Source organism: Zalophus californianus, chromosome 7 (assembly GCF_009762305.2).
Source record: "Zalophus californianus isolate mZalCal1 chromosome 7, mZalCal1.pri.v2, whole genome shotgun sequence".
Taxonomy (NCBI): domain Eukaryota; kingdom Metazoa; phylum Chordata; class Mammalia; order Carnivora; family Otariidae; genus Zalophus; species Zalophus californianus.
In genome coordinates, this window is record NC_045601.1 from 127,729,787 (window position 1) to 127,756,926 (window position 27,140).

General features: G+C 39.2%; 1 protein-coding gene across 1 annotated transcript; it reads right to left on the reverse strand.

The window, feature by feature from the left end:
- Positions 1 to 1,122: 1,122 nt before the first annotated feature.
- EEF1E1 (eukaryotic translation elongation factor 1 epsilon 1) lies at positions 1,123 to 21,637 on the reverse strand. The gene is made up of 4 exons (XM_027603494.2): positions 21,512 to 21,637; positions 16,819 to 17,019; positions 11,445 to 11,540; positions 1,123 to 2,294 (listed from the first exon to the last, which is right to left on the reverse strand). Exons 1-4 carry the CDS (start codon positions 21,596 to 21,598, stop codon positions 2,154 to 2,156), a joined length of 525 nt encoding a protein of 174 aa, XP_027459295.1. The 5' UTR covers positions 21,599 to 21,637; the 3' UTR covers positions 1,123 to 2,153.
- Positions 21,638 to 27,140: the final 5,503 nt, after the last annotated feature.

A 27,140-nucleotide genomic window follows, 5' to 3' on the forward strand; every position in this document is an offset into this window, starting at 1 on the left:
TTCAATAGTGAAGAGTGTCAAGTGAGAAAGGAAGGACATTTCTGGCATAGAAATACCTGACAGAAACGACCCATGATGCACGGCAACATTTCTACAAGGAAATGAATTGTTTCTGTTTTAGGCGCTGAGAACATTACCTAACCTTTGCTTACAGGAGCCAGGTCTTTACATTTCTGCCATGCCTTCATCCTCTAAGATCCAAGTTAGTGACAGGCAGTCCTGGCACATAATAGCACTGGGCAATACGTGTGGAAGCAATGCTGCGCACTTGCATAAAGAATTGACTAGCAGATGTCATATCCTACCCTTTCCTCATAGCTGACCTAACCTGAAGGGAAAGGAAGAAACGGCTGGAAAGGAAAAGCTGGGTAGCCCATCTCTCCTCTATCCTGCCTGTCCTGCCCGTCGTGCTTATTTCCCCCAGCAGTCCTGGGGCAGAGAGAGAAGTGTTAGGGGAAGGAGGAATTTGCAGCAGTGGAATAGGACATGGAATGTTTGTAGCAGACCCTGCTGGGGCAGTGGTTTGCAAGAAAAGTCACAGACTGGGTCTGCCTCTGTGACACACATACTAACTCCCAAGACTGGACTCTTCTAGTCTCAGTGTGCAAATACAAGTTTCTAGTTTCTAATTTAAAGACTGTGTTATATAATTAAAAAAAGATCCTTCCAAGGGCAATGAAATGTGAGATCTAAACCTACAAAAATTGCCCTATTACAAAATAATCACATACAGTTAGCTTCTAAAATCTGACTTAGTAACATGAAGGACAAAAATGGGGTGGAGCGGCTCTTACAGAGGAAACTTTACTGATAGACATGGGCTCTATGCTAGGCTTTTTCCATATGTATTATCTCATTTAATCCTCGTAACTTAAGAGTTAGCTTTATTTTTACAGATTAAGGAAACATGGTTAACTGATTTGCTCAAGGTCATATAGCTAGTAAGTGACAAAAGCGGAACTCAACCGGAGGGCTGTACACTTCCCAAATCTCTGCTTTTCTCACTTGACCTTTGAATTGTACACAACTGAGATCCAGCACCAGCACCAAAATAGTAGTATGAAAAAGTAAAGCGCTCAAAGTCTCGATTTTTTAAAAAGATTTTATTTGAGAGAGAGACTGTGTGCGAGCGTCAGAGAATATGAGACAGCATGAGCTAGGGGGACGGGCAAAGGGCGAGGGAGCCTGCAGAACCCCGCTGGTCAGGGACCCTGACATGGGGCTCCATCCCAAGACTCCGGGACCATGACCTGAGCTGAAGGCAGATGCTTAACTGACTGTGCCACCCAGGTGCCCCTAAAAGGCTCTATTTTTCTTATTATTTGGAAATAAAAGTTCTTTAGCTCTCAATAATTATTTACTCAGCCAGTAAGTTATAAAATGTATAGATTTGTTAATAACACGTGTCCTTGTTCTTTAGAGAGCTTCAGCAGCAGCCTTGAGTTGGCTTTTAGTTTAGAAAAATCTAGTAGTTGTCAAGTCTAAAGTTAGTGGGATAGCAGGAATTTCCCATCTTGTTTTTAGCCACTGCATATTCCAATAAGCCCAACAAAACAAAAGAACCATTAGCTCCACTGAATGTATCTTATTCCAGCTCCCTCCAGGGCAGTTCAGTAGTTAGTTTCACCTCAATGAATACTGACTACAGGAAAGAAAGAAACAAACAAAAAAGATTTTTTCAACCACATTTACTGGCTCACATAAATATTTGAAAACAAATCCATCTGTCTTCCCTTTCTGTAACCTTGGCACAGTTTATTATAGTTATTAAACAAATTACTGTAAATATCCATAAGGGGGAAATGAATTGTAAAATATGAGATGGAGGCCGATAAATAGCCAAGTTATGTCACCACTGAAAGGACTATTTTTTTCCCTTAAGATTAAGCCACTGATTTGCAAGTTTTACTAAAATAAATTTCATCTATGAAAAAAAGGTTAATTTATAACTTGATCTCAAGTTTTGACAGTTGAATTTTTACATAAAAGCTGCAAAATTTCAACTGAAGAACAAATAAAACATTCAGACAAGTTTATTCCAACTTCAGCAAATAAAGAATGACTGTGTAGCCATTTACGTTATTTCTCTGGTCCAGAATATACTTTCCATTTAAAATATTTGTGATCATGCTTCTGTATGTCATGGATAGCTTCTAGTGGGAATTAGTATATAGTCTGTTCTTGATGAAGACAACAATGGACAGATGTTGCCTGATCCCTGGATAATGCTGAATGTGACAAAACCAGCGAGACACATTAAGATATTTCTCCTTTTCTTGAACTGTCAGGTCAACCTAAATAGAGATTAAAAACACACACAACACAGACATTGCATAAGAACAATTATCAATATCATTTGTGTAGAAGATAAAAAACTCAGGGAGAAAACTCCAGTTCTCAAAAGCCAATACATTTAGATAGGAGTAAAAAGTTTCAGCCACTTAGAAGAACCATTTGTTTGATGTTTTATTGTTCAGTTCAACACGAGACATGCTTTTTAGGGAAGTCTCAAATTTTCAACAAATGCAAAAATTGCATTAACCCAGCATCTGGAGATCCAAATGTTACAGGATTTGTGTCCCCTTAGTGCCCCAGTTCTTGGTCACGCTGCTTCGAAGAATGGAGAGTGGACGAGACGAAGAATGGTGGGCAGCAAAGTTTACTGAGGAAGAGAATAAAGTTCCCAGAGAGGGAGGGGGGCCCGAGTGGGTTGCCCTCAGAGTTTCTAAGTTTAGGGGTTTTTATTGAGCTCTTTTGCGGAACTTTCTTAAGCAATCAGGGTGTGCTGAGTTGTGCCAATCAGAGCTCTGGTCACATATCTATTAGGTTAATGTCCACATGTTGATGGTCTTTTTTTTTGCTGACATCTGGGGGCTTAGGTCTTACCTGTCCCTTGCCTGTGATATTGACAAATGCTTTTGTAGTTAACTGTCTTATTTTAGGACGTTTTGCAGAAGTCATTTCTGCAAAGGCTGCAAAGCAGAATGTCGGTCTGGTCCTGTCTAAGCTGCAAAACAGGATGTTAGTGCTGTTTTATCTTAGCTGTTCTGACTCCATACTTTCTTGTTGGGGACCCTGGCTCTGATCATCTAACTCCTAACAGAAAGAGTTTGTTTTTTACTTTTTGGAAAGGAAGATAGGAGAAAGAAAGAGAATAGCTTCCAAAAGGCTAAGACACTGGTTCTCTCTACAATATTTTTTAGCAAATCTAAAAGCAAGGTTTATTAGGATCTAACATGCCTAACAAGGGAATACCATGTACACTCAAAATATATATACTTCCTTTCTCTCTCTCTATGTATATTACTTCCTTTCTCTTAAACTCTGGGGAAAACCTGTACTCAAGAAGATGATGACCCACTTAATTGCAAGTGATTATTGCCTAATACAAGAAGGAAGGGCTATTTCCAGTGGCATATGCCTCAGATGAACAACAGACCTTCTCAATTCAGTTTGCTACAAAGCTGAACTCTCTCTCTAGTGGAGGTAGCAGGCCACACAATTTCCTGTCAAGCTACAAGAATGCCCAGAGATTTGGTTAGAGAAAGACGCAATAAAAACAGTTGGTGCCGATCATTTCACTGGGCTCCAATTCCAAAGTAGGTGACTCAGAGACTTTTCTCTGAGACAAATCTTGGACTGGAATCATTAAGAGCTGTCAGGTAAAGAGAGAGCCAGTGGAGCAGTAACTAACAGTTATGACCCATGTTTAAGAGTAGAGTAGCTAGCTCCTTTTCCTCTTCTTAAATCAACATTTATTCAACAGATATTACAAGTCTCTGTAAAACTGACTGGAATATTTACACAAGGGAAAAAAAAAACCCTCCTGTGGTTCAAATCCATTAGCAGTCTGCTTGTTGGGAGGCATGTCTAGTGAGACAGATGTCCTGTGGCTGTTCAGAATTTAGCATATACTCGTGTCTACAGGCAAAGACTCTGCTATGTTACTGGGTCAACAACACTGAAGGTCAAATCGCTCTAGTATGCAAAATGTATTGCAGAATACAAAATAGTATTAATAAAATTAAAAGGTAGATATGTAGTATTTTCTCAATAAATGTTTAACTGAACTCATTCCCATTTCATATTTACTATAAGGCAATTTATAAAGAAAAAGTGATACAATCATCCTGCTTTCCTTTTTACCTTAGACACGAAGATACCATTGTATCAACAATGTATTAACATTGTCTTTGGTGGCCTCAGAGGTCCAACTCTGCAGGCTCAGTTTACTTATATTAGCAGTGAGAGTCTCCTGCTTATGCTGCATAAAAAAATTTACGTTTCAGGTTTAGGTCCTTACTTATAAGCTGCTACACAAATTATAAAAATATACTCATCTTGTTTAAGGCGGTGTAAGTTTGCATCTAGTTATCAGAAATACATTACTATAACTGTTTCACCTACAATATCGTTAATCTATGGCATATAGAAAATTAACACATTAGTCAAGAAAACTGACCAAGAATGTCTTTTTTTAATATAAAATTTACTTTTTATTAAAAGAGAATTCATGGCTTCACATATGAAGAATTATCTTATTCCTAACTATCTGGACTGTACACAGGAGGCAAATAAACAACCACTACAGAATAAACTGAGTAACTGAGTATCAGTTTATTCAAAAGGTAAAATTACATTTTGTAAAAGAGCTGACACTTCATTCTTTTTCTAAATCTTTCTCATATGTAAACTTCACCAGCTCAACCACTAGTAAACACAGCTACAAATCTAACAGGAAATGGGGGTGAGTTTTCTTCATTCATACACACATACATACATTCGAAATCAACTTCAGCAAACCTCTCTCCCGATAGCTAAAGCAAACAAGATTTACTCCAACTTGATTTCATGTCAGCTGCTGAAATACAGGATTCAAATCTGACCACTTTCTACAATTTACTCTTCTCACAACTCTTCCATTTAAAAGTCTCCACTCAGCCACTTGGTGAAATGTTATTTTTCTGAAAGAATTAAAACACACTGAGAAGAAAGCATTTCCTAACAATACAGTACTAATGCTTGTTTGATCTATGTGCAAGTTGTTCACTCAGACTCTGAAACACAAAGGGCAGTGTCTGTTTACCATTTACATTTCAGAGGAGTATATGCTACTGCAGAAGGCTGGTTAATGCTGCTACTATTATGGCCTATTATTTAAAATGGCAAAACAACAAGACACAACACACAGCAAAATCGATATTCTCCAACTTAAAAATTGCACATTGAGTCTCTAGTGTAAGGATTATGAATAGACTCAAGGCACAAAGGAACTCATTTTTTATTTTTTGTTTTTTTTGGGGGGGTACAAAATAAATTTTTTAAAGGTTTATTTATTTTAGAGAGAGAGCAAGTGAGTGGGGGGAGAGGAAGAAAGACAGACTCTCCAGCAGACTCCCCACTGAGCATGGAGCTGGATGCAGAGCTTGCTCCTACGACCCTAAGATCACGACCTGAGCCGAAAGCAAGAGTCGGATGCTTAACTGACTGAGCCACCCAGGAGCCCTGGTGCAAAATAATTTTTATTCCAGGAGCTTCTAAAGCTTCTTCTAACATTTCCATTTTATTCCAATAATTTTTAACTAGATGACCTACTTCAGAGAAAGTAAATGTTCATTTTCCCTCAGAAAATTTTGCCAGAAATACACAAGAACCTTTCCAAAAGGTGCCGGTTACCACTGACCCTCCTTTTAGTTTAAACTTTGGAGCTTGTCCCATGAATCTGAGAAAATTATGACTGATCTCAATTTGTTACCTCTGCTATATTTTTGGTAGGCACTTTATTTCTGAATTTACTGTAAATAAATACAAAACAGATCCCCCCCCCAAAAAAAAACACCTTACAATTTTTTAGAACTTTATAGATGGGATCCCCTGGGCCCTTTCACGTACAACATTGGTCTTCCAACATCCCTCTCTAGTCGGCTAGTTTCTTTTCCTTTCTTACAACAGGAAACACAATGCGACTTTCCAGTCACCACTTCCTGTTTCTTACTGGCCCACATGCCACTGTGTCTACAGCCATGATTCTTGGCTCTTTCTACCTAATCATCCCTTTTTATTTATATTGGCTCTCTATACCTAATCTGAACCTTCAAAGCCGAAGAGATAATATTCTTAGTCACTAATTTCCCATGGAGACATGTGAGCACCACTTTAAGTGACCCATTCCAGATCAGGGTGAGAGGCTGGTTTGCTACCTTCGGGACATTCTTTATGGCTGGTGCTGCTGGACTGCACTGTAGCCGTTTCTTGTACTTTTCCTTTCTTTCCAAAAGAACAACATACCTCCACTGGTGCTCCTAACTTCAAAACAAATGTATTTAGATGATAACAATCTCACAGTCAAGCAGCTCATAATGCTACAAAGGATTTCAATAATCTTGAGTAACAGTGTGTTCACAGGGACTGCTATCTATGAGTGAAATCACTTTAAGAAAGCAATGAGTCACTGGTATGATAATAAACAGCCATGCTAACTGGCAGTTTCACAAAGGAAGAACAACGTAATATTCCTCAAAGGAATTAAGATAGACCAGATCTTAAAATTAAAGTAACTTAGCCACAACTAAAATTGGGCTCACAATGAAACAAAATACTGTGGGATTATCTGATGACTTGAAGGTTCCCTGACTGCTGTTTTGTACCCTGTGATTACATATTAAGTATTTAATAATGGGAACAAATAAATGAAGGAATGCATGAGGGCAAAAATAAATATACTGCCAAAGCAAGCAAAGCGCAAGAAACTGTCTGATGAACACGAGCAGGTAGTCAATCTGAGCTTTACATCGATTCTGCCTGAATACTGAATAATCACCTTTTTCTCATCTGGATATATTTACACCTAACTCAAGAGGGATGATGTCATTTAACACCACAGTGCAATTCTATCACAGTAGAGGTTTGAGTTGGTGAGGAGTTCCTTGAGAAGGTGTTTATTTCTCTGATGTACTTTGCCTGCACAAGGACCAGGGTGGGAGAGATGCTTTGGTTATGGACTCATTTCATGAACCCAAAGGGATGGTGAGCTGAATGATTTACATAACATTCTACTCACTTTTGTTTTGAAAAAGATAAGCATAGTATCTTTCATCATAATATCATAGTCACTACATGTAAAGAGGACATACATTGCAAAACAGGAAATATAAATGGGCACTTATCATTAAATATTGTTAATGTAACCCGAGTTTTAACATGCTGCATTGAACAAAACACTTCTAACCTGCCTGAAAACCAAACGCCCTCCAGGACACCTGGATTCATAATTAAATAACTATGCAGCTTGTGCTGTGACTATTTCGCTTTATAGAATTATGACCTTGTTCACTCTGCTGGCCAAGAAATTCCAGACAAGCTCCCTTCTTCTGAGTATTTCCTTTCCCTACCACATGACCTGCATAAGCCAGGAGAGAGAAAAACGTAAATACACACTTGGTTTGCAAGAGTTAGACTTTATTACATGGGAGAAATGCTGTCCTTCTCTTAATGAGAGTCAATGCCACTAGAAGACAGGCCTTCACTAGCCAAGTGATGGTCCGGACAGGCCTTTACTAGCCTGCTCACAGCATCACACATAGGATTAGAGATGACATTTCTCCTAATATTAAGCTTTAAAATTAAGTAATGCCACATTTAAATGTTTTAAAAATGTCTACAAGGGTGCTGTTGTTGTTGATATAAATTGTTCTTATGCTTCTCTAGAAAGTAGCCATGCTCTTAACAGTGGACTTGCTCTCAAATCAAGTTATGGACACCTCCTAGTTGAAAGACTGTAGATTTGTCACCGGGATAAAGATAGGTAGATACCATAACAGCAAACTCTCTTTAGCTAGAGGCTTTTGTATTTTGAAATGAGGTAAACCATGCCACGTCACCATTCTACAGTCAAAAAGTTACTAAAATATTTTGAATCTAGAATGGAATAGATCAAATTATTTCAGCTCTACTTAAACTGTCTTCACATTCAAATAAGGTTTTAGAGTTAATCATATTAAAGTATAAAACTGAAGATTACACTATAAAGATATACAACCTAAAATAGGAAATACAAAGAGGAAGAGATTGCTAAGTATTGCTGATCTCAGTAAGCATCTAGCTGTATGATGCATTGTGCTAAGAGCTGGAAGGGGTACAGAGAGGAAGGACATGATCCTCCTCAGTCCCCTTATTCTGCTTAAAATTATTCTGCTTCAAAATACAAGGAACATTTGTCCTAATTTATTCCTATTGTACCAATAATTATTAATAGCCCTCTTTTCACTGTCAAAAGTGTTTTGGATGAGAAATCAGATGGTCATCCTACTCACATGCAAGATTTACATTCAAACTTATCATTAAGCTTTCTAAAACAACACAAATTCCCTTAAATAGCCAAAGGCATCTGAATCCTGCAGATATTTTTCTGACAATTTCATGATTCTACATTTTACTTTGTTCTACTTGCCTCTTTAACTTTTACATAATACTCTGACCAGAAATTAGCACTTTGCCTTATTCTTTTCATGTGAAACAGGTCTTATCTCTTTGAAGAGATCAACAGTTGCTTGAAAATAGGGTTTTATATTTCTTTTATGTCTCTCAAGGATAGTATTATAGACATATAATGAACTCAGTATGTATAGTTGTAATAGAAACTAGTAGGCTGAGTGAAGGATCATACTAGGTGGTTACAGTGATGATGTTATAGAACTCAGCACAATCCTTTAGGGATTTTAGAGAAACAATGCTTAATGAGTCGAGTAAATCCACTGAGAAATTAGAGCTTGAGGGGGGATGAAGAAAAACTGTCATACATTATGTTTTTTTTTTTTAATTTTTTTTTAAAGATTTTATTTATTTATTTGAGAGAGAGAATGAGAGAGAGAGAGCATGAGAGGGGGAGGGTCAGAGGGAGAAGCAGACTCCCTGCCGAGCAGGGAGCCCGATGCGGGACTCAATCCTGGGACTCCAGGATCATGACCTGAGCCGAAGGCAGTCGCTTAACCAACTGAGCCACCCAGGCGCCCAGTTATGTTTTTTTTTTTTTTTGTCATACATTGTTATTTGACGGTGTATGAAGGGCGTCCCCATACACTGCGACACTTGCAGCAGAAGACGAAGTTCGTCTTGGCCCCTCCAAAACCCAGGCTGTGTCTTCGCACAAAGCACTTGATGTTCCAAGCCCTAGCTTCCTTCTCTATAAGAGGAGGATAATACCACTAGCCCCATCTCCTTCCGAGTTATGAGGTACAAAGAGAAAATATACATAAAACTGAAAAATCTAAAGGAATCCGTTATGTTATTCAATGTTTATGGAGGGGAGTGCAGACTATGCACGTGGGAGGAATTACGTCAGACGGGAGTGTTGCAAATATGAGTTGCTGCAGTCTCTGGCTCAAGCCGTTTACGATTTAAAAGAGAGAAATTTTCCAAGAAGAATTACAGTAGAAAGCGAAACAAGCCGAAGCTGAGGGAGGCTGTGAGGCACAGAGCGAACAGAGGAAAGGGCTCTTCGGTATGCTACAGGAGCCTGAGAGGGCTTCACCAGGAGGTCAGTGCTGCAGCTGAGTGACACCTGCTGAAATGTGAACCAGTGTGGGAGGAAAAAAAAAGGCTGGGCCCAGGGAGCCAAAGAGCAGAGCAGTACGAGGACCCTGAGCAGAGGGAGCACAGGATGAGAGACCAGAGAGTATGCTATGGCTGAGAGAGGGGTGTATGGGGCGAACAAGAGTGATGAAGCCAGCAGGGGAGGCAGGGTCAACAAGGAGAAGGAGCTGCCATCCCAGGCAGTGAGGAGCTACTTATTTGGAGAAAGAAAGACACATTCGTGAGAAAAATCGCTCCAGTGGCCATGAAGATGGGTGGTATGAGATGAAACTGGTGGCAGGAGGCCATTTCCATAGCCTTGATAGAAGATAATGAATTCTGGAACTAGGGCAATGTCACCCAGGATTACAGGAAGACACATGTGAGAGGCATCCAAGAGGTGGAAACAAAGAACCTGATGAATTGGATGCATGAGGTGCGGAATACAGAAAAATCTAAGGGTTATTTTTTTCCACAGGGGAGAAGCTAGGTGATCTCAAAGAAGATATCTGACCTCTCTTACTTTATCTGTAAAATGTGAATGATAATAATAATACCTACCTTATAGGACTGTTTTAAGGATTAAATGAGTTAACATTTATGAAGCATGGAGAACATAGTGAGTGCCATATAACTGTAAATAAATTTAAGATGGGATACAATTTAAAGTGACTGATCGGGGGCACCTGGGTGGCTCAGTCGATTGGGCGTCCGACTCTCGATTTCACCTCAGGTCTTGAGCTCAGGGTCCTGGGATCGAGCCCCGAGTTGGGCTCCACACTCAGCGGGGAGTCGGCTTGAGGGTGCTCTCTCTCCCTCTACCTCTGCCCCTCCCCCAACTCACACTTCTCTCTCATAAACAAATTCTCTATAAATAAATTAAAAAAAAATAAAGAGACTGACCAGATAAAGGGGAAAATTGCACATATGGGAAAGAAAGGATATAAAATTTGGGACAAGATCCAGAAACAGGGCAGGAGGGTGCGTTCAAGTAAGAGGGCAGTGAAAGGAGACAAGACGGTTAAGGATAAGCATGCAGTGGGCTGGAGGATGAAGGCATTCAAATGAACAGTCTCCAATTTCTAGCTGAGAGAGGGAGGATGGCTCTGTGATAATGACTAAGATAAAGGGAGAGGGAAAGGAGGGGGTTAAGGAAGGTGCTAAAGGTCTGGAAGTATGCCTGCGAGGAATGAAAGAGCTGATCCGTAGGAGAGCCTGGCTGAAAATGGATAGTATAAATCTATAGTGGTACCAATCTGTAGCTTTGGGATTTCTCCATCAGAGCTCAGCTTGGATATGGGATTGAAGGCATTTATGAGAACTGACCGAGACGTGGGGATTTACAGACAAAGAGTGGTGAATGTACAGTGGAGCAAAGAAGCTGCAGATACTAAGAAGAGTATCGGAAGTTACACAAAAGGGGATCTAGGTTGGACAGGGAAAAAGTAAATAGGTTTGGAAGTGGGAAGGAATCCAATTGCTTCAGACAATGATGGGATTAGTGAGTTAGAGATTACGAGCTAAGGATTTGAGGTTTCACAGAATATGGGGTACTACAATTAAGATGTTAGAAGGAGAGTGGGAGGCTGATGACAGGGGTCAGGTGATGATGACGATCAAGCTCAAAGGGTGGCAAGAGAAGTAGGTGCGAACAAGGTTAGAAGCAACAACAGGAAGCAAATAGGTCAAGGAACAGGAAGCTACTATATTTGATGGAAATGTGGAAGGAATACGTGCATAAGGTACCTTGTATAAAAATAATTCATTTTCATCTGAGAAGGTGAAAATGCAAATTTGATTTAAATTCAAGACAAATAAAAAAAATCATTCTGAACATTACAGTGAAAAAAGCTAACAACTATTCAAATACTCACTATAAAGCGATGAAGTCCATAGTACAATAGGATATCTGCTAAGGTAAAGTTATATCCTGTAAGGTAGACTTTATCTTCAAGATATGAATTAAGATCCTAAAAAATAAAAATAAAAAAATAAAAATTTCATTTAAAAAACAGTAATAATTGGGGTTCTGGGGTGGCTCAGCCAGTTAAGCATCTAACTCTTGATTTCAGCTCAGGTCATGATCTCAGTGTTGTGAGATTGGGCCCCACATCGGCTTCACGCTCAGCTCGGAGTCTCCTTGAGATTCTCCCTCTTCCTCTGTCCCTCCGCCAACTCACACACAGGTGTGCGCACTCTATCAAATAAATACCATCTTTGAAAAAAAAAAACAGTTATAATAAAGTTAACTACCATAACATTGGACTTCAAACATTTAGAAGACTATTAGAAAACAAAACAATGACTTTTAATTTGATAAATTTAATCTGACATTAATAGATTCAGATTCATTCAAAGAACAGATCATATACCAGTCATCTCATTTTAAAAACAGGGTAAATGTTATTAGTCTTATTTTATTTTAAAGAAATAAGAAAACATTAAAAGATGCTATTCAGAATGTCATCTATGACCATTTGAAAGACACCAATTTTGGGGGGGGTGGAGATCATTTTATAAATTATGTTCATGTTAGATTTAATTTTTCCATTAAAATATAAAAAGCTCTTCAATAATTTCTCTTAGGATTATGGGTTTGCTATATTTTTATATATGTATATTTAAAATTTTTAATTGTAATACAATCACGTTTCCATCTTAACCACTTTTAAGTGTATAATTCAGTAAATATCAGGGGTATTCACACTGTTGTGTAATCAGTCTTCAGAACTTTTTCACACTTCAAGACTGAAACTCTATCCTGTTAAACAACACCCCATTTCTCCCTCAACCCAGACCCTGGCAACCACCATTCTTTCCATTTCTATGAATTGACAACTTTAGATGCAACATGTAAATGGAAGCATAGGGCATTTGTCTTTTTGTGACTAGCTTATATGTAGCATAACAACCTCAGGGTTCAGCCATGTTGTTAACATGAGTCAGAATTTTCTTCCCTTTTGAGGCTAAATAATATTCCACTGTTTATATATGCCACATTCTGTTTATGTAGTCATCTGACGAGGGGCCCCTCTCAACTATTACCAGTAATATTGCCATGGATGTGGGTGTACGCATAACTCTTTAAAGCCCACTTTGAATTATTTTGGGTATACATCCATAAGTGGAATTACTGGATATATGGCAATTCTATTTTGATCTTTTGAGGAATCAGCGTATTGTTTTTCATAGCAACTGTACCATTTTACATTTTTAACTGGCTTCTCAGTTTTTTTGTTGCTGAGTTATAGGAGTTCTTTATATATTTTGGATATTAACTCTTCATCAGTTACGTGATTTGCAAGTATTTTTCTCCCATTCCACAGGCTGCCTTTTCACTCTGTTGACTGTGTCCAGTGTCCAGTGATGCAAAGAAGTTTAAAATTTTGATGTAGTCCAATTTACCCATTTTTACTTTTTGCTGCCTGTGTTTTTGGCGTCATATCCAAGAAATCCCTGCAAAATCAAATAACATTATATTTTTTTCCCTGGGTTTTCTTCTAACAGTTTTATAGTTTTAGGTTTTACATTCAGGACTTCAATCCATTTTGAGTTAATTTCTATATATTATGTAAGGTAACATTCCAACTTCAATTTCATTCTTTTACAATTGGAGATCTAGTTTTCCCAATACCTGCAGAGACTCTAGTTTTTTTTTTTTTTTTTAAGATTTATTAATTTATTTGAGAGAGAGAGAGAATGCACGCATGGGTGTGGGGAGAGGGGCCGAGGGAGAGAATCTTCAAGGAGACACCATGCTGAGTTTGTAGCCCCATGCAGGGCTCCATCTCAACAACTCATGATATCATGACCTGAGCCAAACCAAGAGTCTGACACTTAACCGACTGAGCCACCCCTAAAAAGACTCCAGTTTCAAACACCATTTAAACCTACAGAAAGTTCTTTGCCATTTGTTCTCCAGACCACAACCATCAATTTTCAAAAGGCAATGTTAAATTAAATATATACACAAAAGAATTCATTTAAAATCTTTAACAACAACAAAATATTAGTAAGCACAGAGCTCCCTAAATGGTGAATAAGCACTTTTGAAGGAAAAAAAGAATTAAAGTACATGTCAAAAAATGAAATAAAAATCTCAAGAGATCCTAATCTAAATTAGACATAGAATCTGACAGAACAGCATGAATGAATCAATTACCTCCCTGAGAAAAGAAAAAAATGTAGATAAAAGAAAGATCATATGAATACTCTGGGTTCCTCTCAAAATTAACATATAATTTCACAGCACAGGAATTCATGCTGCATTCATTACATTACACTCGAATCAAATGAGACAAAAGATTCATATAACCTTTAGACAAAGGTTTATAAATCAGTTACATGGATTATCATCAGATATTCTCACAGGCTTCTCTAAGGACTCGTTTTGGAACACTGCTCACTAGTCAACAACATTTATTCCAGAAAAATTCCTTAAACCGTAGAGAACATTTTGTTTTCTCAAATCACATCCCAAACGCCTGGCATGTGGTATTTCCGTAGGTAGTAAATATTTGCTGAACTGAATTTAATCTCTTTGAGTCTGCCCATGTCTTCATCTAAAGACAGTAATTTTCAAAATGCTATATGAGCATGGAATTGCTAGGGGTGCTACAGATGAGGGCATAAAGGAATATGGACAAAAATGAGACAAATGCAGAAAAATCAAAATAAAATTTGGGTACAGAGGGTGAAATAGACTGGTATATAAGGAGCTACCACTTAAATTCTACAGTGATCTGTGAATGGAGATGGTTTCTCTCCAGTGTCTTCAAATGAAACACCTTGGATAAAGTTTAAGAATAAAATATATATTCAATTTAATTTTAAGAAGCATTTTTTAAAAAGGCCTGAAACAATAATTTAACACTGGTTTGTACAGTGTATATATTCTTAAAATAGAATCCATGTGTAAGTTTTTGTTATAGAGACTCTCAGGGTTGTCGTCTTTAAAATGTCTTCATAATTAATATTTTTCTGATTAGTGATATAATTCAAAATTTCCCTGCCATATCACAGAATTTCACATATTCAGAATATTCACAGAACTAACATTCAGTGTCCATTTCCTTTGTTTTAAACAAGTCTTTCCCATGGCCAAAGTTTATCAAATATTTCCCCCTATAGAGTTCTGAGGCTTTTTTCCCTATTAGTATTAAACTTTCTAATAACACTGAGAAAGCAGTATAATAAACAGCTATATATTCTCCATCTAGATTCAACAAATGTGTTTTGTAATGCCTGCCATTTTGAAATTATGTATTACCTTAATTATGAGCCATTTAAAGTTAGAATAATGGTTTTAGACCAAAATGGAACTTTAGAAAGTAAGAAGTAAAAATACGTAATACAAAGATAAATAGCCCAGTATTAAAAAGAACGCATACAAGGACATTTTTAAAATGATTTAAATCCTGATACACCTATATGAGGCAATACTAACAGGTTATCAAAAAAATAGTATAAATGAATATTCTGTGGACATGAAAGATATTCACAACACACTGTCAGTGAACAAAAATGCAAGTTACAGTGGCCAATAGCTGCCCACTTTTAAAACAAAACACACACGTCTATACGGAAAGGAAAAGCATGGAAAGAACATGAAGGGAGTTCAATAAATACTTGACGACCAAACGTAAGTGTTATTAGCACTTCTCTCTTGGTGGGACTACTAATGCTTGAAATTTTTTTCCTTACTTATATTTCCTAAATTTCTATAATAAATATTTACTGCCTTTAAGATAAAAACAGGAAAAAGCAAAGCAAAACAGAAAACAACACTTTCTCATCTATGCTTCTATGGCCAAAAATCACACTGCCGTCCATTATACATACACTTGTCTCCCCCACTGGTCTGAGCTCTGTACAGGCAGGGACTGTGTCTACTCGGTCACTGTACCACTGGCCCTTAGAACTGCGTCAGGCACATCAGTGCACGTACAGGTACAGGTTAAGGAAACTGGCAGAGCAAGGATGACAACCAAATCACCTGTTCCCTTGTACACTTCAAAAATGGTAATCAGATTCTCCTGATTGCAATTTCAAATAATGTTTACATATCCCAGATAGAACATTTTAGTGGAATTACTTCTATGTTCTTAAAACCCAATCTCTGAATACAACTATGAACTTATAAACCCAATTCAGTGAAATCCTGTTCATATCTTTCAGAATGAAGTACTTTATTACTATCCTTTCTTCTGGAAAATTATAAGAGATAGTTATATTTATATTTTATTTGCCTGAAATCCCACATTCACGTAGAGGAAAGGCATGCTTGCTTCCCTCTGGAAAGGCTGATGAGCACGGCAGAGGCCAGTGGGAGGGGTCAGTATGGATATTAAGCATAAATAGCTGATCAGGATAGACCTATAAAGGAACAAAGCCTGAAATTTATTTTTTATCAGTTCTCTTTATGGTATCTATCAAAAATATAGTTTAAACCATTTCCCCAGTGATCACTGAAAAGCTTTCAGTTCTATGAGAGCTTCTTGCACAACTCATACTACCAATTTATATGACACTGGGAATAAAATTAGAAAACAGAAGGGATTCCTGCAGTGACACGTGGTTGCCTAGATGATCTCTATGGTTGCTTTAAATTCTAAGCTTCTATAAAAAATTTTTTGATCTGCTTTATTTTTATGTAAATAATTAACAAAAAGTATCATTTGGAATATTTTTCACTGCTGGTGACTCTGGAGCCATGTTCAGCTTATACCTTATATTGATAAATTCTTTTAGTCTGATTTTGCTTCTTTGGAAAGAAAATACAGATCTTAAAGCAGTAAGTCTCAAGGAAAAAAATGTGAGTTTTTTCAGATCTAACAGTTTTCTTCAGTAGCTCCCAAAGATTCTGATTCCCTTCCTGCCTTCGAGAAAGTACTTTACTGCTGAGTGCAGAAACTAAGTATTAAGACATCCCATTACAAAAAAAAAAAAAAATCATACAAATAATTGTTGACTGATGAGTGTTAGGAAGAAAAAGCATATAGAACAAGTACCCACATGTGTTAAGAGAAAGGTGGTCAAGAACATTTCTGGGGAAGGGGCATCTGAGCTGAGATCTGAAGGGGGAGCGTAGGCAGAGTCTGTTTCCAGCACAGGTAATAAAAGGTACAAATTACCCCGAGGCAGAAGGAAACAAGAAGGCCAATGGCTTTGGCTAGTGAATCTCAGGGGAGAGAGCTTCCTGCTACTAACAGTTCATGCATTTTAGCCTCTAAAGAGAAGTCACAATACCTTCAACAGAGTGTGGATATCGTCTTTATTGGAGTGTCCATCTACTCGAGTTACCCTGTATTCCAACCACTGCTGAACGATTGCTTTTTCTTCTGCAGTGCTCCCAAGCAAATATTCTTTGTTGGCCTGCTTGACAAGATGAGCTGCTATAGTAGTCAGTCCTGTTAGACTTGGACCATTGTTTGTCTGAAGAACTGGAATCTTAAAAAGAAAAAAAAGTTCTTCTGAAAAATTTAAAAAACAAATACCAACATGACCTTAAGTTCTAAGGAATCACTAAATCCCTCACTGCTTTCTCAAATGCCCTAGGATTCTACTCCAAGATACTAAATTACATTCAAATGAATATCAGGAAAATAGTAGTTAAGATGTTATTTACAATTTGAGAACAGATGCTTGAAGTGAAACAGCAGTAACACTGCAAAAGTCAATGTTTCTACATAATTCATAACTGTGCATATACAAGAAGAAAAATGGAAATCCTAATAATACTGCATTAGTTTTGATCAAGTTTACCAATACCCTATTTTAGCAAGATGAACATACTTAAATAAACCTGACTTCTGTAATAACAAAAGGATATGATTACAGTTAACACTGACTTAATGCTGATGTAGTTAGAACCACCAAATGAGATATGGGTTGGTTTTAGTGATATGTGATCTAATATAATTATATCTCGTTAACTAGGTATGGACTGTGACAGTGACTTGGTTGCCATGAATTGCATATCCACCAATTTTTTAGAGTGAAGTCACTGCTGGCCAGTATTTCATGTTTAAAAAACATTCCAAAATATAATTGCGGCCACTGATAATAGTCTGGGCTTCAGGTAATCATCTGAAAAATAATCCTATTTTTGTTTCCCTTATTAGAACAGCAATACTGGGGCGCCTGGGTGGCTCAGTCGGTTAAGCGTCTGTCTTCAGCTCAGGTCATGATCTCAGGGTCCTGGGATGGAGCCCCACATCAGGCTCCCTGCTCAGACAGGGAGCCTGCTTCTCCCTTTCCCTCTGCTGCTCCACCTGCTTGTGCTCTCTCTCTCTGTCAAATAAATAAATAAAATCTTAAAAAAAAAAAAAACCAAAACAGCAATACCAAGGTTCAGATTGTAAGAAATTGACAGTTAATTTAAATGTTCTTGATGCACAACCAAGCAAAGCACTATGAGAAATTTAAAAGAAAACGGAAGGTATCATCTGATGAGGAGACTGACCACTGGGTGTTATATACAAACAATGAATCATGGAACACTACATCAAAACCTAATGATGTAATATATGGTGATTAACATAACATAATAATAAAAAAAAAACACACTGGAAGAAAACAATAAGGAACCCTCTAGGGGTGCTGGTTCTACTGTTTTATACCTTGCTGGTTGGTTCCTTGTGTGGTTACCTACCTGTGTTCACTTTGTGGTAACTCGCTGAGATTTATTCAGTTTTCTGAAGGTATGTTATACTTAAAAAACAAAATAAAAACAGAAAAAGAACTTGACATCAATGAGTGTGTGGGGGGAAATGACATTTAATTCTAAAGAGAATTATTTGTAAAAATAAATTATCCACAATCCTACATTGCTAACTCAAAAACTTCCCAGTTACCTTCTCACTACATCTTCTAAGTTGGTAAGTAATTTCATCATCTTACAAAGAACCAAGGTCACCCGCTTTGTCATGGCAGAATCAGGGTTTGGATAAAGTAAGATTGACTCGAAAGTCCCTTCTCTTTCCTTCATACAACCTAAAGTACACAAATCTTATGTAGTTGCAATTGTGGGATACATACTTTTTCCACATTCATTTTAGGATGACATGGTCTTCTAAGTAATCACCGTCGATGGCTAATAAGTAATATTACAATATGCTGATGTACCATAATTTAACAAACCATTCTCCGAAAGCTGGATCTCTGGATTGTTTTCAATTTTTTTCTTTTATTTCCTTAAATAATCTCTATGCCCAACATAGGGCTCGAGCTTACGACCCCGAGAGATTAAGAGTCGCATCCCCTACCAACTGAACCAGCCAGGCGACCCTGGATTGTTTTGAATTACACAGTCTCCCCTTATCTGTGGGGAATATGTTCCAATACCTCCAGTGGATGTCTGAAACCACGGATAGATAGTACCAAACCCTACATATACTATGTTTTTCCTACACATAAATACCTATGATAAAGTTGAAGTTATAAATTAGGCACAGTAGTACAAGATTAACAGCAAGAACTAATAATAAAGTAGAACAATTATATCAATATACTGTAATGAAAGTTATGTGATTGTGGTCGGTCTCTCTCCAAATGTCCTATTCTACTGTACTCACCCTTCTTCTTGTGATGATGCAAGATTTCAAAATGCCTATATAATCAGATGAAATGAGGTGAATGATGTAGGCGTTGTGACATAGTGCTAGGCTACAGCTCACCTTCTGACACTATGTCAGAAAGAGGATCATCTGTTTCTGGATATGGCTAACCATGGGTAACTGAAACGGCAGACATTGAAACTATGGATAGGGAGGAGGTACACAGACGGGTGACTACTGTATAAGTGGTAATGTTGCAGAGAAGGCCTTATTGCTTGATGTGGAGAACAAAGGCAAAAGAAAAAAATTAAATTTTCTTACAACTTACAGCCCAATGACAAGTCCTCGAGACAGGTAGAGTGACATTCCTCTAGGAACTTAACTGCCTCCATCGATGTTAATACTTTGCTAAAGGCAAAAGGTAACCTTAGCTTAACATCCTCTAAGTCTCCTTTAATGTATAAAAATCCCTTTCGAAACCTCCTTTATCTCTACCCCCAAGATATATGTTAGCACTCATCCTCCAAGCATATGGCCCACTGATATACGTCTGAAGGGTCTCATGACTGAGGTTTTACTAGACAGTAATAAATGACCTTTTCCTAACAATAGCTAGCCCCTCAAGGTCCTGGAAACCTTGCTTCCAAATTCCTTAGAGACTTATGCTCTCCTTAACCCCCTCCCAACTTGAAGATAATCAGTCACTCCTCACAACCCCAGTGCAGCTCCTTCTGCCCACGGGGCCTGTCCCTGTGCTTTAATAAAACCACCCTTTTTGCACCAAAGACACTTCAATAATTCTTTCTTGACCATTCGGGAGTACCCGAACCCCAACATTTTCACATCATTGCTGGCTTACTGCTATCAGTTGCCTCCCTGCCCCACCAAAAAAAAAAGACCAAATCTTTTCATTTGTTCCCATCCCTTTCCCCAAACATATAGAAACTTTCAATAGCTGCCCTCTAATAAGACCAAAAAAAAAAAAAAAAAAGTTTTAATTAAAGTAAGAAACCACACTATGAACTCCAGAGCCCTCACAACTGCCCTCAAACTATAATTTTGGGCTTCCTTTGCATTGTAGCACTTTTCATATTGGTCTACTTCTTGCCCCAAACTTCCCAATCTTTCATAATTTTGGCCTTACACATTTTAAACACCAGCTTTTCTGTGAAGTTTACAAATCCATTCTCACAGTCAAAATTAACTTTCCTGTCCACGTTCCTCAACAACGTCTCCTCCACTTAGTATATACTCTGTCTTGCCTTAAATTAATTGCCAATGACTGTTTCTCATACTAGGTAAGTTTCCTGAAGGCAAGACTCATGTCTTGGCAATGTTCTCTAAAAAAACAGAAACCAAACAAGGGAGCAGTGGGTGAAGGGAAGGAATTAGCATATGGCCAGAGGAAAAAGCAAAAGCAGGTGGCTTTGTCTCCAATCAGTGGGCTCATCTTAAGCCCCAAGACCTTTCTAGGCTTCAGCTGAACTTATGTGTAAGAACTACACTAGGACCGCTTTTAATATAAACCAAACAAAGAACAGAAAAAGTAAGAACAAAAAATAAACGTCACATGGAAAAACTCTCAAGGGGGCAAAAAAAAAAATGTTACCTATCCAAAGAAGTCTCCCTAAAATTATTCTCCTTTCCTAATGCATTCCATCGACGTCAAACAACGATATTTACGAAACACAAATGTTCTTCACCGCCCTGAGAAATCTGAGTCCTTATACCTTACCAATTTCATACTGTATTAACCTTCCCCTTCATTCTCTTCACGTCACACATTGAACCTGAACAACTCAGAAAACCTTCCTTGAATCTCCCGATTGGACCAAGACCACTTATGTGCTCTCTCTGCCATCTCGGCTTCAATATAGCACTTTTCATTTATTGGAATTAAAACAGCAACAATATTTGTCCACCTTGTTAAAACCAAGCTTCCTGAGGAGGAAGGACTGTGTCCTTCTCAACCACTGCTGCATTCCCCAGTCCCAGCACAGTGCTACTTGGCACCCCGTTAGTTCTCTGGAGTAGCTGCGTGGCACTGAATGAAAGGTAGTGTTACAGGAAGTGCTGTCAATGAACGCAAATACGGGGCCCCCAGATGGGTCTAAGGGCTCTTTGAGAGCTCTCCTCGCTTTCCCAGAACAGGATGACAATTTCCCAGGAGAAAAAGGTCAGGGCAAGCCGGAACGGGGCAGATTGCCCTCCATCCTCCAGGCTGCAGGAGACCGAGAGACGCCAGCCAGTCGGTCCTGCGGCGCAGACACGTGGGGGAGGAGAATAGCCGCATCCTCCGCCTCTGCCGGCTAGCCCATCTTACCTGAGCTCAGCAGGGCCCGCTCCTGCCCACCTCTTCCCCTCCACGCAGCCCCGCTTCTCACCTGGCGCTCGCCCTGAGCGCTGTATTTGTTCCCTTTACTCAGCCCCAGGGATTTCTCCAGCAGCGTCAACTCTGCGGCCGCCGCCATCTTCCGGCAGGAGCTCCTGGCAGGGGTGGGACCAGGGTAGCAAGGATCTCCTGCATTGGCTGGGAGGGAAGGCCCTCTCCCACAAACGTCACCAGCTATTGGCTGAACGCAGGGGGCGTGGAAAACGCGCCTGAGCGAAGGAGGCGAGGCCAAGGTAAGGGGCGGGGCGGAAAGGGGGTTGTAAGACAGGTGGAGAGGTGGTGGCAAACAGCTCTGTGAGTTCTTGGAGCTCCTGAGGGCTTATTGGCATAACGGGCTTTGGTGTTACAGTAGAAGGAGTCTGCCAACTTCTAGACAGCAGGCTGTTGTCCTGGCTGCCAGAGTTAACTGGTTAGCTGATTTGGCATGCTAAGAGACATTTTATAATTGGAATCGAGATTTACCTTAGCTTGGCTTGGGAATCTGTGAATTTGAACAATCAAATTGAATAGCAAAGACTTCACAATCTATTAGGAATTTCTAACGGTGTTATTCATGGGGATTTTAATTGTATTGGAAAAACAAATTTTCTTCATTCAATCTACAGCTCAATAGTAACGGTAACATTAAAATTTAAAGATTATTTGTAGAGCACTGGGTATGGTAGACACCATCAAGCAATTCCTGTACCCCAAGAAAATCAGCCATTAATAGTCTTAATGATCTTTATTTGCAATACCACAAAGATAAAGTAGTGATGTAATTTATGTAGCTCTTTTCATGTAAATTAGCAATGCATGTAACATTTTCCCCCTGAGCTGTTATATGCTTAGGTCTTTAAAGTAGAAAATGGGTAGTGTATGTTGAAGCCTGGACTACTTCCAAAAGATTTCTGGAAAAAAATTTTTTCCACATTGAAAAGTGAATGAACAAAATGTGTATTATTCTGAGAGAAATGGAAAAGAAGTACTACAAGGTAGCTCATCACTAATTCAGAAATACGGACATTTCATAGGGAAATGCTCTCCCTGTGTGATACCATCCTTTCACCCAAATACTTAATGAGTTAACACTGGCAGCAGAATTAAATGTAAGGAAAAGGAAATTTGGCCAAATCAACATAAACAAAATACAAAGGAAATTCCAGTGTAAGTGGATTGTTGCACATTGATTTTCTATTTTCCATACACAGAGAACTGAATGACTATTTCACTACTTCTAAAATGGCCAGGGTGCCTGGGTGGCTCAGTCGTTTAAGTGACTGCCTTCAGCTCAGGTCATGATCCTGGAGTCCCGGGATCGAGTCCCACGTCGGGCTCCCCACTCGGCGGGGAGTCTGCTTCTCCCTCCAACCCTCCCCCGTCTCATGTGCTCTCTCCCTCTCTCATTCTCGCTCTCTCAAATAAATAAATAAAAATCTTTAAAAAAAATAAAATGGCCAGTCCTCTGAGAAAATTCACCTATTTTCAGTGTTTAGGTTCAATTTCTGCTTATAATAAAACATTTTTAAAGATTCCACAGTTATGTAATTCCAGTGGATGGCATATTTAAAATAAGGCTTGACCTAAATGACCTGAACTGTGATTTGAGTTCCAAGATAAAAAAATAACTGAATAGATATTCCCCCAAGTGATAGAAGTGATAATTTGGGGGAGTAAGATTGGATAAATGGGTAAAATATCACCTTTTAATTTATCCAGTTTGAATTATTGCAGATAGATTTTGTAATTAAAAAGAAAATTTGTTTTAATGTAGATAGAAACTTCTTCCCCTCAAGCCCTGAAGTTTTTTAATACTGAATTTCTTTTTATTTTCTGGTATTCTTACTTTTGTTGTGGATGTTCATGAATGGGGGTGGGAGGAATTGGTTAACCACTGCAGTGCTTCTGAAATGAAAGGGAAAGGAGGCGGTGCCACATGAAAGAGGCAAATTTAAACTGGATTCCAGGAGCCAGAAGTTCTATTCTTTATTCAGCACTAACTGGTTGTGTCGCTCGAGGCAGGCAATTAGCCTCATTAAGACTCAATTTCCCCAAATATAACCCCAGTGGGCTTGGATTCTATCTGGTTCCTTTTGGTGATGACATTATGTCTTTCAGTGTTTAAGGTGAGCACATGTATTTCACTTTTTGCCTTAAAGTGAACATGCATTTTTGTATACTTTTGCCTTAAAGTGAACATGTGTTTTTGTACAACTAATTTTGTAATTTTAATTTTGAAATGTAACTGCACCACTAAAGTAATTTTATATGTGGTTGGCTGGGAAAGCCTTTTGTTGTGGCCAATTGTGATATATAAATATCACAGTTTGCTTGTTTTAAGCAGAATTTAAGGGTGGCAATAGAGACATGGATCTAGATGTCCCTGTCATAGTCTCTATTCTTAACACCAACAGATGAGAAAGAAATCAGAAGTGCTTCATATAGACAGGTCCTGCAGCTTTCATGGGCATGCATGCTGGGAAGGGTCCTGTGCTTGGTTTAATGCTCTGCTGTTGCCATCTTGAAATTCATTATATGTATATATAATATATTTGTTTTTTTTTGAGAGAGAGAGAATATGCATGCATGTATACGCGCATGCCTGTGTAAGCAGGGGGTGGGGGCAGAAGGAGAGGGAGAGAGGGAATCCCAAGCAGGCTCCATGCCCAGCTCAGAGCCCCATGCAGGACTCGATATCACGACCGCAAGATCATTACCGGAGCCAAAATCAAGAGTCAGATGCGTAACCAACTGAACCACCCAGGTGGCCCCCATTATAGTTTTTTTTTTTTAAAGGACACTGCATTTTCATTTTGCAGTGGGCCCCATGACTTAATATAGCCCGTCATGCATGTAAAGCTTGTTACCTTTGCTCTTGGGTTTAATAGACTAAAAAGATTTCAAGAAGCATTTGAGGCTTGGACATTCCATGTCCAGTGCTTGAATATATCTTTAATAAGTGCGGATCTATTTCAGAAACTTCAACATGATCTACCATGGCTGCGTGTGTACTGTTTGCCTCCTCAGGAACCCAGAGGGAAACTAATCCTTGCTGCACACTATTGTGTGTATGTTTAGTGTGTTAGCATAGCTTCTAGCATTCAGTCTCTACAACAATAGTAGGAGATGTGTGACTCTCCAGGTATGATTCAAGTCAGGACATTTGGATGGAATCAACAGTATCTGCTCTGATTAATTTAAGCGAAGGTGGGGAATACAGGAAAGGATTTTAGGAAGTTCACAATAATGTTAGGCTGTAGGCTAGAGAAATAATCTCAAACTTAGGGTTCAAAAACCAAGTTGGAGAATTGGCCTGTTAGGAAACTTCTACCACTTATGTCATGTCTACAAAGTACAAACACCAGAAATTAGATGTTACTGCAGCTACTACTGCTACCAGCAATATGTCACTTCGGCTCAGGAACATGACCTTCAAATCATTGGGAAACTTCTCTTTCATCATTGCCTGTGCAAGCTGGATGCCTGGGCTACTAGCTTTTCCACCATGCACAGTGGTTTCCTAACATGCCTTACTTCTGGATCAAAGTCCTGATTGGTGGGACTTAGTCACTTGCTTGTGTCCAAGGCTGTAAGTTAATCCAGGAAATTGAGTTTTGACTTCCATATTCAAGGGGAATTGATTGTATCTTTATCTCTAGTACCATGACTAAATGATCGAAATAAAGGAGGTGGTCATTATACAATGCTTATCTGCTCTGCATTGTAGGAACAATATAACTATAAAACATGTATAACTATCAAAAACTATAGGGGGGCGGAGCAAGATGGCGGAGGAGTAGGAAACCTAGATTTCGTCTGGTCTCAGGAATTCAGCTGAATAGAGATCAAACCATTCTGAACACCTACGAACTCAACAGGAGACCGAAGAGGAGAGTAGCAACAACTCCCTGAACAGAGAAGCGACCACTCACTGGAAGGTAGGACGTGTGGAGAAGTGAATCCAAGGCGATATTCGGGAGGATAGATGGCGGGGGAGGGGGCCTCCGTCGGCCGCTTCTGGCAAGTGATAGAGTCGCGGAGCACAAAATCGGAACTTTGAGAAGTCGGCTCCGCTGAGGGACGTCGCTGCAGTGGCTAAGCGGGGGGTGGAATCCTCCCGGGACAGTGTGGTCTCAGGACTCTTGGGGTCACAGAAAGACCGGGGGTGCCTAAGTGCACCAGAGCTCCCAGGTATCAGAGCCGGGAAGCTGGCTGCAGAGACGGCGCCGAGGCGCGGGCTCTCAGCTCGGGGTTGCCATAAACTGTGATCCGCGGCCCAGTCGGTCCACTGCTCCTCCAGCAGGGACCCAACAGGCGGGAGAGCCGGGGAGACTCCCCTTCCTCCCCCGGGAGGAGCGGCGTGGGAACGCACTGCAGGGATCTGCTGGGTTTGGAGATTCCACACAGGGTCAGGTGCCAGAGATAGCAACGCTCGGTCACAGGCCGGGTGAGCACGGAGTGCGGCCGGAGACCAGGGAGACGGGAGTGACTGCTTTTCTCTGGGGGCGCACTGAGGAGCGGGGCCCCGAGTTCTCAGCTCCTCCGGGTGGAGATTGGGAGGCCACCATTTTCGCCCTGGTCCTCCAAAGCTGTACGGAGAGCTTGCAGGGAACAAAAGCTCCTGAGAGCAAAGCCGAGCAGCTTCCTTAGCCCGGACCGACAAGGGCGGGGCAATTCAGCCTCTGGCAAAGACATTTGGAAACCACAGCAACAGGCCCCTCCCCCAGAAGATCAGCACGAACAGCCAGCAAGCCAAGACCAAGTTTACCGATCAAGGAGAACGGGAGAACTCCAGCGCTAGGGGAATACTGCACATAGAATTCATGGCTTTTTTTTACCATGATTCATTAGTTCATCAAAGTTAATTTTTGTTAACTGTTTTTTTTTATTTTTCTTTTTCCCTTTTTCAAACAACATCTTATCAATCCCTTTTCAGAAAAAAAAACATTTTTTATTTTTCATTTTTAGAGTCATATTTTATCCCTTCATAGTAGTTACCCTTATTTTTGGCATATATATATAAGTTGTTCTCTCTTTAAAATTTTGAGATACAGTTTCTTCTAACAGATCAAAATACACCCTAAATCACTAGTGTATGGCTTTGTTCTAGTCTCCTGCCTGATCACATTCTCTCCCTTTTTCCTTTTTTTTTTCTTAAATCTTCTTTCTTTTTTCAAACAACTTCTTATCTTATCAAGTCCTTTTATAAAATCTTTTATAATTTTCATCTTTATAGTCATCTTCCATCCCTTCATTGTATCAACCCTTATTTTGTACATATATGTCTTTCTTCCTTTAAAATTTTAGGAGGCACTTTTTTCTAACAGACCAAAATATGCCCAAAATCTAGGGTGTGGCACTGATGTATGCACTAGCCTGATCATATTTGATCATATTCTGCTTTTTTTGTATTTTCTATTTTTGTTTTTATCTTTTTTTTTCCTCTTTCTTTTTCCTTTCTTTCCCTTTCTTTTCCCCTGGTTTCAGGTCTTTCCTGATTTGTATACAGTATATTTGCTGGGGACGTTGTAAACCTGTTAGTATTTTGTTCTCTCATTCATCTATTCTCCTCTGGACAAAATGACAAGATGAAAAAAATCACCTCAGCAAAAAGAACAAGAGGTAGTACCGTTAGCCAGGGA

Excerpts from the sequence above, each read along its gene's own strand:
- EEF1E1 (XM_027603494.2), bottom strand. The coding sequence starts at position 21,598 with ATGGCGGCGGCCGCAGAGTTGACGCTGCTGGAGAAATCCCTGGGGCTG. Across the intron at positions 17,020-21,511 it reads GCGCTCAGGGCGAGCGCCAG|ATTCCAGTTCTTCAGACAAA; the intron begins GTGAGAAGCGGG and ends TTTCTTTTTAAG. Across the intron at positions 2,295-11,444 it reads ATGGACTTCATCGCTTTATA|GTTGACCTGACAGTTCAAGA; the intron begins GTGAGTATTTGA and ends ATCTCTATTTAG.